The 12,858-nt window shown below is 38.7% G+C and overlaps 1 protein-coding gene across 1 annotated transcript in view; it reads left to right on the top strand.

Moving 5' to 3' along the window:
• Nucleotides 1-12,798, top strand: part of stk10 (serine/threonine kinase 10) — a 38,825-nt gene extending 26,027 nt beyond the window's left edge. Inside the window, exons 8-20 of the mRNA XM_034139921.1 lie at nt 818-952; nt 2,728-3,054; nt 3,162-3,587; nt 5,939-6,063; nt 6,802-6,925; nt 7,241-7,420; nt 7,586-7,678; nt 8,286-8,415; nt 8,594-8,718; nt 8,951-9,139; nt 9,732-9,857; nt 10,020-10,133; nt 10,994-12,798. Of these exons, the coding sequence (XP_033995812.1) occupies nt 818-952; nt 2,728-3,054; nt 3,162-3,587; nt 5,939-6,063; nt 6,802-6,925; nt 7,241-7,420; nt 7,586-7,678; nt 8,286-8,415; nt 8,594-8,718; nt 8,951-9,139; nt 9,732-9,857; nt 10,020-10,133; nt 10,994-11,134 (2,235 nt within the window). The 3' untranslated portion in view covers nt 11,135-12,798. The remainder of the gene's footprint in view (nt 1-817; nt 953-2,727; nt 3,055-3,161; nt 3,588-5,938; nt 6,064-6,801; nt 6,926-7,240; nt 7,421-7,585; nt 7,679-8,285; nt 8,416-8,593; nt 8,719-8,950; nt 9,140-9,731; nt 9,858-10,019; nt 10,134-10,993) is intronic.
• The last annotated feature ends 60 nt before the right edge of the window (nt 12,799-12,858 follow it).

The raw sequence follows: 12,858 nt of genomic DNA, 5'->3' as shown, positions 1-12,858 counted from the left end.
GACAAGCTACTGCACACAAACAACTGTGGTCAACACATGTCTACACACACACACACACACACACACACACACACACACACACACACACACACACACACACACACACCGAGTTATGCACACTTCATGGTCCAGCACCACTTGTAGCTTTTTCCCCTTTGTCAGCTGTTCCAATTAAATTACACTGCAGTGCACAGACTCTGAATAATAGATGTTCAGCTGCACTCAACTTTTAATTTAGTTGTTTTATTTCCCTTGCACTCAACTTATTACTGCTCTGTTTGCGCTTCGGCAAAAACACAAATTGTCTCTCCAAGGCTGTAAAACTAAAGATGGCTTGCTATTTTACGGACATGATGATTGAACACTTCTACATCAGTGTGCCATTAAACTGCTACATCAGGGAGAGTTGTGTTGTATAGACACTATTGTCGTAGCTGTTTAGGAACTGGCAGGTGGCAGATAGAGTTTCCTCTGCAGGGAAAGTCTCCTGCAGCCTTGTGTCTTTTGCCTGTCGCAGTCTAATGGGCAACCCATTGTATTTTAATGAAATTGCTTCACATTTTCAGTAGACATGTTTATTTTCTAGCCAATCTTCATCTAATTCCTGGTCTTATTCCTTATTGCCTGTGTTTTTTGTTGTTGTAGGGGTTTTAATTATGTGCTCACATTGGTCTCTTGCCTTCTTTGTACGGGCAACGTCCAAATTATGTGTAAAGGATATATCGGATTTGTACAAGCATTACATGTAATACAAATACTCTTTGTAATTTAACTGCTAATTAATTAACCATGTATCCTCTGTCCTCTGTGCCTACAGCACCCTTTTGTGAGAAAGGTGACATCTAACCGCCCACTGCGAGAGCTGGTGGCCGAGGCCAAAGCTGAGGTCATGGAGGAAATTGAGGACAATAGGGAGGAAGGCGAGGAGGACGACGCCATGGAGCTCACTGTGGTACTTTTCATTTCTGTCCCTTCGTTTTTTTTCTGCGTCATTGTTTGTTTCCAAAAGCAGACTGAGCATTTCATGGGTTGGATTGTAAGAGTACATAAGATTCATATTTACAAGGTCATGTAACTGTTCATTTTAGTTTTGCCATAACTCATGCACATTATCACACAAAGGCATATGCTCCCATACTCAGAAAAACACACATGTTCTGCTTTAGTCTTTGAAGTCTTTGAACTGCATATTGTGGTAAACATGGCCTTCCTGCCAAAGGACGGAAGGTTCATTCTGCAGAAACCATGCATAAATCCACAGAAACCATACAATTTAGAAAGTAACATGCAGTAGTATAAAGGTGCAGTTTACCTCCTGCACTTTTCACAAACAAAGGAACAGAAACCGGAACACTGGCATTCATCCACACCCACGTAGTTAAATATAGGTGCTGCCCTCGTCCTTGCTCCTGTATAGAATCGCTGTCACTTCACCTCTGATGGACTACATTTTTTAAGGTCCCACATTGTTCTGTTGTGACACTGTGACCCTTAAGTAAAGAAATACATATATCAATATACTCCAGGGACTGACAAGGTGAAAATACCTTTATAAACTCTCCTGCAGTGCAAACAGGAAGTTGTGACTAGGCAAATGTGATAAACATCTCTCAATGCAAATTAATGTTGATATCATATCTCTTTTTTTTTACTTGTCAACAGTTAGTGTGATGAAATCTGAATTTATGTAGGTGAAAATAACTTGGAAACAGGATTTGTTTTTTACTGGATATTATTATTTATATGATGTGATTGATATGTAAATAGGAAAGCATGTTAAAACGGTGTGAATCCAACCATTAGATTTCTCATCCTTGTGTTAAGGTTAACTAAGATATCCTCCATTTGTTCCCTTTTCTCTTCCAGCAAGGACACTCTAGTGCACACACAGCAACTTTTTGACACATACAGTAAAAGCCCCTGAAAGCCGGCCAAGCAGTTATCTGAGTGTTAATCTCTTTCTATATATCACACACACATCCAGACAGAGATGTTTGCTGAGACATCAGAAAGGCTGAACCGGACCATAAAGATGTCTGATAGTGTTGTTTGCCTCTGGTTTAAGTCAGCAGAGAGTTTTTTTTAAGAAACGGAATTGCTTAGATTGACATATGGCTGTGTACATAATTATAAAATAACATCTTAATTTGTGTTCATAATTACAGACCATAGAATTCCCATGTCTAGCACACATCCGTCACTTTCTGTAATTACATGTGAAATAGTGAAAATGGCCTCTTTCTGAGAATGTATGCAAGTGTTGGAGAAAAGCTATATTTTCCCTTCTGGTTGCTAAAGTTAAAGGGCATTCTAGTCCTTAATTCAGTGATTGAGTGCTTTTAATGTTTTTTAGCTGCTACTGGGATGTGATTTTGTTTGATTTGATTATTATTGGTTATTTTATTATTTTCATTTTTGGTTTTATTGTTTCAGTTCTATTATCTCATGATAGATGCTTCATTGTGTTTAGGATACCTAAAACATGTATGAAAATTATGCCTTTTTTATTTTATATAAACAATTTAAAATTAGTACAGATCATTAATGGAAAGTTGGGTTAGGGTTAATAACCGGACTGTCTTTTTTATTTTCCAACAAAGTTATATTGTATACATTTCAAAGCATTGTTCAAAGCAGGCTGTTCTATTGTCAAAGTGTGAACACATCAAATGTTTTTCGCATTCGCGCTTAACAACAATCCTCTCTCCCTCCTCCTCATTCCTAAAGTCTCCAGGAAAGGAACCATGCCAGACCAGTCAGACCAGTTTGGAAGGAGACCAGTCTCTGACCACCCAGACCCCCACCATACCAGTCCCTCTACCCAGGAAGGGGGCTGAGGCAGAAAGACCAGCAGAGGAGCAGCCAGGCATGGTGGTCCCTGTCCCTCTACCGCGACAGAGTGTCCCCCCAAAAGATCCGGAGGAGTTGGGCGACAAACTGGCCGATGAAGTCATTCACGAGTCTGAGAAATCTGAAAGCGAAGCCTCGACGAAGACCTCCAGCTCAGATTCGGGCATTGAGGATGGGAAGAGTACCCCAACATCTGAGGAAAAGGTGCTTGTCAAAGTTTTAGATTTTGGAATATTAGTGTATCTACTGCTGGATATTCTCAAGTTTTGACTGTGATTTCATTAAATTACAATCCTAAAATGTATTTGTAGGTTGCTGTGGAGACCCCAGAGACCGAACAGCCACCGTCTCTCACCAAGCCAACATCTGGGGAACATGTTGACATCTTTATGGTCTCAAACGACCCAGAGGTGCCCATGGTCAAGGTGACAGAGGATGAGAGCAGAGTTGTGACTAATGGAGGCTTACCAACTCCAAGCAAAAGTACAAGTGTCACTCCTGCACCCAGTCCCGCTCCCTCCACTGCCCCCACCCAAATGCCTACACCCCGCTCTGAGCCCAATGGGAGCCTCACCCAGGGAACCCCAGACCGGACATCCACAGGAGGAAACGCAGAGGCTGTCTCACCTTTTATCAATGGCGGGATTATCAACAAACGGTACTCTTATTCAGGCAGCATGGCATCAGAGAGCATGGACATGTCCAGCCACAAGGGGAATATCTCAATGTCTGCAAGGGTGAGTCGACACAAAGCAAAACTAATTGAAAAAGCCTGATCTATCTTAGTTCAATATATTTCTTCTGCCTCCTTTTGTAAATGCTAAGATGTCCGAACCCAGGATATAGATGTATCCTTTATTTACTATTTATTGAAGTGTTTCACTAGAGAACATGTCTAAAAGGTAAACAAGACCAGTATGTTACTGTAGAAGAGGCAGCTCTCTATGAAGGAAAGCCCCTCCTTGGAAAGTATTTCTCAGCACCCACAGAGGAACTGAAAGTGCATTGTGTTGTGTTTTGGGGTGTGGGTGTTAACCATCTGAAACAGACGATAGCCTGTCTTCCAATAGGCATGCACAACATATTGCATTCAGGGAGATTATGGAGAAGGACACTAGTTCATGCTTCAGAAACCCTACTCTTCTTCTCTTTATTGGTTATGATTTAGGATACATTTTGTGGTGCTAAATTATTGGCAAACACTTTTACTGTATTAAATTACCTCTGTGGAAGATGTTAAAACTCAGTCTCCAAAACTGTCACTTCATGACCGTGCATTTTTGTCATAATTACATTTCAATCAAAGATGGAAAAAGGAGTTTTCCCATAATCAATAAAGTAATAACATTTACCAAATGTGTGCAGAGCCTGACAGTACCAGCAAGGGAGGGATGATTGGGAGGCAAAGGGAGAAAAGAGAGAAACCATTTCATCATTTATCACCAAGTCTTTCTGAAGCAAAATATGCAACATTTCCCATTCATCAGGACCAACAGTGCCCTTTGGCACAGTTCAGCTTTCACCAGCGTGAATGGAAGTTTCTATACTGCTCATTGTCACTCTGCTGCTTCTGGAGGCTTATAGACTGCCCATCAATATAATCCTATTGACTGCGCGTGGAGTCGTGTCTGTTTGGCATGTTAAGTTTTTCCAGAACAGATTATTCAGCAGCAGCAGCAGCAAACAGTCAGAGTGAATGGACCCATCTTTGTCGGACAGGAGGACACTTACATTTGTGTGTTTTTCATACACATGAGTATGATTGAGATTGGCAGAGTTTGCATGTGCTGATAAATTGATGTGTGTTTGTCGTTTTGTGAATGACATGAGATAGGAAGTTAAAGCCACAAACAACAAGGCTGAGCTACAGAATGACCCACATGCCCTTTTATTTTAGTGCCAGTGTGTACTTAATAATACAGTCCAACACACAATTACATTGATTTACTGCTATCGTAAATGTGTCAGTTTTGTAGAAAGAGATTCAACAGTACAGAACAGGAATAATGCTTCCAGCTGCTGCCATCAACGGTAATAGTCTCATCCTATTTGCTCAGCTGTAGAGAGTTCAAGAGGAAGCTTTGTGAGAGTGGACAGAAGTTAACACAAACTAAATTAATTCATGCTTTTTTTTGGATCACTTTTCTCCTCTCCTCTCCCCACTTTTCCTCTCCTTATATACAAACTATTTATAAACCAGGAAATGACGACGTACAGGGACTGAGCTACCCAGTGTTTGCAGAGTAAACCCTGCCATATCAAGTATATAAATATTGTTCTTGGAGGCTGATTTTAGATTAGGGACGCATGCTTTTCTAAGCCATAACAATTTTTTATGTTCAATTTATAAGGAACAGTTCATGTATTATGTCAACCCCGCTCAAACCTCCTAAATCTGAGAGAGTTTGTTCAACTTTGATCAGACATTAAAGTATAAGGTCACCGGCCTGTGTTCTTGGTAGGCCTATGATTGGAAATAGACTGCTAGAATTGCTCGTCCTTATGTTAATACTACATTTTCTGAATTTCACCTGGCAGTTTTGTAAGAATTAAAAAGTCACAGTGATTGATATTTTCCTGTATGAGGTTACTTCCTGCATGGCATTACAGTGACAGATGGAGCATCATGCTGCTTGTTAAAGTAAAACCAGATTGACAGGATTGACACATTCAGAAACCGCTTTCTCTCCTTCCACCACATAAAAAAGCTACCTTGAGAGTCACAAAGGCACGCATACTTAAAGGGGAGCTCAACCCATTTAACACATCAATGTCTTGGGTAGTGCATATGTTAAAAAAGAAAAAAAACATTGTATAAAGCCTTGATTGGCTGCATGAAATGTGATAATTTGTCTCAGGTGATTTAACTTAAATCTGCGTAGGTTGGGATTTAAGTTTTTTTTCAATAAAAAAAGGAATGTTTGTGCAGCCTAAACTCTTGTGTCCCCCACATACAGTATATTTGAACTATTAAACTAATAGAAATACCCCCTGTGAGAGTTTCACTGGGCTCCCTTTTACTTAAAGTCTGATTTCATCTAATGTCATCCTCTTTTGTTTGATCTTTGTTCCTCTCTGTCTGCCTCAGGACTTCTCGAGTAAGACTCTGAAGAGAACCAGGAAGTTTGTTATTGACGGCGTGGAAGTTAGCGTGACCACCTCCAAGATCATCAAGGATGATGAGAAGAAAGATGAGGAAATGAGATTCCTGCGGTATGTGCATGATTCAATCTGTCTACACGACATGCATTCAGTTTCAAAATGTCTGATTTAATACATATTCAGATTGAGGCGTCCTGCGCTCTGGGGCTCTGGCCCCTTAAGATTTAAGTTTCCAAATACTTTGGAAAATATACTTATTTTGGTACAGGTTGCTTTATGTCATTGAATGGTTTAAAGGAAAATCTAAAGGTTTCTTTTAGATTAAAGGGGGGATTTGGTTAGCTGTGTTTAGTTTTGTGAGTCTAGATGTTTAAACATAATGATCAATATAACTTTATTTGTTGTAATAAAAGATTTGATTTCTGTGAATAGTTAATACAATCTAAAACACTGAACAGTTTTGTGAAACCCAAGAAGTTACGCATGTGTTACCAATGCCATCTAGTGGTAAAATTATGACATTGCATATGGGACTACAGTTATACCAACAGGCTTATTTCTAATTAATACAAGACTATGGCATGCCCCTTCAGTAGCTGGGAGAAACATTTGAGATTTTAAAGAACAAGTACAGAGTTAGAGTTTTAACTTGTAGTTTCTACTTTGTTTGCTTGTCTGGGGAGTTGTTGAAATCATACACATAAGTGAAAATCTTAAAAATAAGGTTTATTGTCATAACATAGACAACTACGGTGAAATTGTGTAATGTATAGAACGCTTAGATCGCAGGTTCCTCAAGAGTGCAATTTACAAGACCTAAATAAATGTGTGTTTTTGTGTGTGTTTTAGACGTCAGGAGCTACGTGAGCTCCGGTTGCTGCAGAAGGAAGAGCACCGCGCTCAGGCTGGTCTGAACACCAAACTGGACTCACAGCGAGAACAAATGCAGAGACGTTTTGACCAGGAGATGAATGTGAGTCATGGTTTCTCTAATATACTTATTTTTTCGATATACATGGAAATTGTCAGTGTACTTTCTCAGAGTGTCATAGTGCTGTATACAACATGTCACAAAACATTTCATTGTATACATGCCAAATAAAAAGAAACATTAGAAAGTTCATTAACAAAAAATCCTTTTATAGTTTGTCACAAAAAACCGTAAAGTCAATATTTTATCAAGTTTAGTGAGATTGCTAAATATTGGTGGTGTGATGCAACATATTTTAAATCATTTTATTTTTCAACAAAGCTTACTGTGTGCTTGTTTCCTCATGTCGCAACCCAGGCCAAGAAGAAGCACTACGATGTGGAGCTGGAGAACCTGGAGAAGTTCCAGAAGCAGACTATTGAGAAGATGGAGGGAGATCACCATGTTAAACTCAAGGAAGAAACCAAACGCATCAAATTTGAGCAGGAACGCGACCTCCACAAGTTCCAGGATCAGATGAAACACAAGAAAAAAGAGGTACATTGACTATGAAGATATGGGGAATGAAAAAGGTCAAGGAAAGCTTTGTCTCGAGACTTTATCCTTCTTCACATACTTTGCTTGCTTCCTCGTGGGCCTGTGTGTTTCAATCATGCGTCAGACTTTTTGGATATAATGTTTTCCTTATTTTAATACGTTTAGGTGAAACAATCTGTCGTTAAGCTGCCCAGAAGTCAGCGTAAAGAATCCTTGAAGCAGAGGATGACGTCCTTCCAAGAAAATAAGTTAAAAGACGTAAGTAGTTTGTCATTTTGGGCTTAAGGTTTTATGATATTAATATTAAACTGAAGAGTTTTGATACATGGTAAATGGGGAGGAGTTCATGCATACATTCATGAAATAGGAAATGGGAACATACAGTGGAGGAAATAAGTATTTGATCCCTTGCCGATTTTGTAAGTTCACCCACTTACAAAGAAATGAACAGTGAATGAACAGGTTTATTTTAACAGTGAGAGTAAGAATATCAAAAAGAAAATCCAGAAATTGACATTATATAAAAGATACAAATTGATTTGCATTTAACTGTGGGAAATGCATATTTGATCTCCTTGCAAAACATGTCTTGTACTTGGTGGAGAAACCCATGTTGGACAGCACAGAGGCACAAATACCAAAAAAAGAAAATATATAGACTGTTAATTTCTTTGTAAGTGGGCAAACTTACAAAATCCGCAAGGGATCAAATACTTATTTCCTCCACTGTACAACCTACACAACCGTCCAATCAAACATTAGTTTTTTCTCTTGTGGACATAATACTCGATAACTACGGTTTTAGCTTTTTTTTAACTATTCCTTCCTTCCCTAAATCCCTGTCTTTCTTTCGTCTGTGATTTAGGAGGACACATTTGTGGCGGCTCAAAGGCATCATTTGGACACAACGCTGAACAGAATCATCACCAGCAACAAGAGAGAGATTGCAGAGACGGAGAGGGAATGCCTTAACAAGAAACATCAGCTGATCAGAGGTACTTTATCTGTTCAGCACAGGAGTTAATTCAAACCCTAATGGATCGCCTGATCAAATGACCCTTCGGTTTTATTGATCTTAGCCCAGCCTTGATGTAATAGGATGTCACAGTGTTGACACATTGCCTTTTTAGTAACTCTTGATCATTTGTTCTGTCCCCTCCTTGCTTTGATTAGAGCGTGAAGCTACAATATGGGACATGGAGGAGAAGAACCTTTACGAGAGACACCAGTTATTGAAGCAGCAGCTGAAAGACCAGTACTTCCTCCAGAGGCATCAGCTTCTCAAAAAACACGAAAAGGTAAATCAGTGGATTTCTATACAGTATGTTTGAACATGTAAATGTCAAAATTAAGTTTTATATCTGGTATTAACCTTCCATTTTATGTTCAGCATGCAGCATTTAGCCTGCGTTAGTCACAGCCACCACCTGTGTCACTTTTTTAAGTAGCAATGTCAAAGGGTATATTTCATATTCCCTGAAAACATATTACATTTAATTGACAATGTGTCTATGTCCTGCGTCACTACAGGAGCAGGAACAGATGCAGTGCTACAACCAGAGAATGATTGAGATCCTGAAAGCTCGGCAGCAGCAGGAGAAGAGCCGCATGCCCAAGATCCAGCGCGGCGAAGCCAAGACCCGCATGGCCATGTTCAAGAAGAGTCTCCGCATCAACTCAACAGGCAGCTCCTCGGAGGACAGAGAGAAGATCAAACAGGTACGGGCAGCAAGGGTTTACTCACTTTATATTTAAAGGTCACCTATTATACAAAATCCACTTGTTCATGTCTTTTATACATCAACATGTGTCCCATCTGTGTAAAGAGATTCTGAAAGTTTGAAGAAAAAAAGATTCGCTCACTTTTTATCCTGATCCATTTATATAAAAACCTGTCTGAAAATGAGCTGATCAGATTTTGGTCACTTTATGATGTCATAACGATGTTTAGGCTTGTGTAACCATTAGCCACTAACTAACCAAGGTAACCCCCCCCCACCTTATCACCTGAATCTCCTCGAGAGCACCATTGTGTTCTTTGTCACCAAATATCTCTGAGGGGCGTGGGGGAGTGGCTCCTTATTTTCATCTAAAGTAACAGACACAGAATCAGCACTTTTGAAACAGGGCTGAAACAGAGGGGTTTATGGGATGCTGCAATGCACGATCTGTTTGGTATTTCGAGCCAAACACTTCAGAGACATGTTTTGTATATATCTGAGACCTATACTATATTGATGAAAAACAGTATAATAGGGGACCTTTAAGCATAAAGTAGATTAAGTTACTGACTCCTTCTGTCCCTCTGTAGTTCTCCCAGCAGGAGGAACGACGGCAGAAGGCAGAGAGGCTGAATCAGCAGCAGAAACACGAGAACCAGATGAGAGAGATGATTGGCCAGTGCGAGTGCAACATCCGAGAGCTGCAGCAGCTTCAGGTGAATGGAACTCTTATCTGTTACACTGCACATCGATTGGTTTGTGTGAGGAACCGGTTTATCGTATCCATGTTTTTGTCCAGTCTATAGAATGTGCTGAACTAAAAAAAAAACACAATAAATGGGCTGCAGTTGTTAACAAGAGTTTGTTTTGTGCTTCAGAATGAAAAATGTCACCTGTTGATTGAGAACGAGACTCAAAGGCTCAAGCAGCTGGATGAACAGCACAACCAGCTGATGAAAGAGTGGAGGGATCAGCTGAAGCCCAGGAAGAAGGTACATCCCAATGTTGTAATAGTTTATATGAATGGCTCTTAAACACAAAACTATACTCATTATAGTTATGTTTTACAAAGAACATATACAAAATAATTCACATCGCACATGTACTCAAGTTAAGCAACCACCATGACAGACTCAGCATGACCACTTGAGTCTGAAAAAACTCTGATTGTTGTGAAACATACAGGATGTTTAAATAAGGATAAGGCACTGAGAGATAGGACAGTAGAGGCTTATCAAAGTGAAGCCGTCCTTGCTGAGGTTTAGTATTAAAATCAATATTTATTAGGAAGTTTTATATACAAATATTTATCTAAAACACAGCTGATAACTAAATGGCTAAGTAGTAAAGCAAGTGTTGACTTGGACGATAAGATCGACACCTCCTACCTGCACATGTAGTTAGGAACTATAGCAGTGGAAAACGGCTACTTTTTAAAGTCAAATAATCCATGTATTTGTTGTTCAATTTTTACACAAACGAATAAAGCAACAACTTGTAGTTTAACATGCTGTGACCATTTATTTGCAATCAAACGCCAATGGCATTCCTGGAGTCTTGTCTTTATGCTTAAATAACATATGTAAAGCTCAGACATGAGAGTGGTATCAATAAGCTTTCCTCTTGGCAAGATAGAGAACAAAGTGTATTATCATTAGTGTCAAACTATTCATTTACCTTGAAATGAACTTGGATTGGAGCATAAAAGACGACGGCACACAGTATGATGTTTTTTCCTATGGCGCATATGAGTGTTGCACCTGTAAGGTATTAGACAAATGTGAATAAAGGTTTAATCCCTCAATGTGAAAGATGATCTAATTCTTATTTTGCTTTTCCTCTAATACTTTAGGCCCTTGAAGAGGAGCTCGGCATTAAAAAAAGGGAGCAGGAGGCTTTCTTCAGGATGGGTGAGAGTTCTGATTGCCCAAACCCAAGTTCACCACATAAACTCTCCAAGTTTGTGCCTTACCAAGACTCTTCCACCACTTAAACAAAACGAAAACCTGTGACGTTGCACAATATCTCCTGGCCACCAAAAACACCCATTCAACCACCGGCGTTTCAATGGCCTGCTGCCTTAGTTTGAATTTGCCTCGTCTGTAACGCATACCCATCCCTTCATTAGGTTCTTTTAATGTTTTAGTGAGTTTTTATGTTTTAAGTAATGTTTCAAGTTTATTTTTCTTTCTTTAAAAAAGGGTTGTTGTATTTGATGGGGGTAAAACTCATTGTGTGCTCCATATGGATCATTACTGTAGCATCTGCTTTCATACAGCGTTTGGATTTCTTTTCTTTTGTCAAACTAATAATCAGTAGATAAGAGAAAGTAGTATTTGGTTAGGAGGATTAGTTTTTTTCTTAAGGAAGGAAGACCGTTTGTCTTTTATGAAAGCTGGTGAGCCAGTACATAAGCACTTTTTGTTAACTATTGCCTTCTTCCAAATATCATGACCAAAAATGCACCCAAATGTACTACTATACTTACTAGTACATACAGTCAAATTTACTGACCTATTTTTTTACTTTTTCTGTATGGCTTTGCTCATTGACCTGTAAATCCATAAGTCAGCTGATGTCATACAGCTTTTATTTATTTTCACTGAAAAAGAACAACCTTATGAAGACTAATCACTGTAAATGTTAATTTAATTGTTTTTCTTTTTTTAACACCATTGGTATGGAGCATGTGCTTAGTGCTTATTATTTTGCATCTTATTTGAAATGGGGGATGAGGCTTAATCCTGATCAAACTTTAATTTGTTTCTTTTTAATGATTACTAAAGAATGAGGTTTGACCAGAGTAGGGAAAACTTTTAGGGAAAAATACTTTTTGTTTCTTTCTACTGTTGTATTTTTTTACTGTAAGTTCAGTCACACTGGATGGGGAAGTGAACTGATGAAGCCAAAGCAAAATACTGTTGTTCAATGAAGGACATTAGATAGGGGATTTAAATTTGAATAAAAACATATGTATTAGGTTTATAATTGTTATACCATGCGCAGTGAATGTACTGCCTGCTAACCAAAGTGCAATATTCCATGTCTGTCTTTGCTAAGCTTAAAGAGGTTTATTTGTTATTAAAGTTTGCCTTCAATTGCACTGAGTGGGGGAAATATATGAAGAGTTAAACTCCAAAAGATAGGTGTAATAAACCTCTTGAAAGAAAGAGCATTGCTAGGAAATTCTCAATTCTTCATAATCATTACTTTATGGAAAGCAATCATTCATATTTTTCACTTATTTTGGAACATAACTCTTCATATCATGTTGAAGGGAGTGCAACAATTTAGCCTGCTGTTAGATGCGTCTGTTTAATCTTAAACCTAAAGTTTGCAGCTGAGGAAAGTGTTGCCTTGTTTAGTGAGAGAAAGTGTTTTTATTTTAAAGTAATTTGACCTAGATATTTACTTTGAACTGGGTCAGCAATCAGGTACAGCTTTATCTCTCTCTCCCTCACATTTTCCCAAACGTATTTAAATTTGTTGTAAAAATGATCTTTTCTGTCATGTTTAATGGCTCCATGTATGCCTTCCTCTCTGTTGCAGTTTACATGATATTATTTGTATTGAGGGGTTGTGAGTGTGAATGAAACTGTATCAGAAGGAACCACTGTTGTAAATAATAACTCTTAATAAAGGCAGATTTTCTAAATAGTGGACTGTTGCATAGGTTCTTTTATAAGTGGCAGTGAACATTGGAAAAAAGTCATAGTA

Source organism: Trematomus bernacchii, unplaced genomic scaffold (genome assembly GCF_902827165.1).
Source record: "Trematomus bernacchii unplaced genomic scaffold, fTreBer1.1, whole genome shotgun sequence".
NCBI classification, from domain to species: Eukaryota; Metazoa; Chordata; class Actinopteri; order Perciformes; family Nototheniidae; genus Trematomus; species Trematomus bernacchii.
The sequence above is the reverse complement of the archived record's forward strand: the minus strand, read 5'-3'. Positions and strand labels throughout refer to the sequence as shown.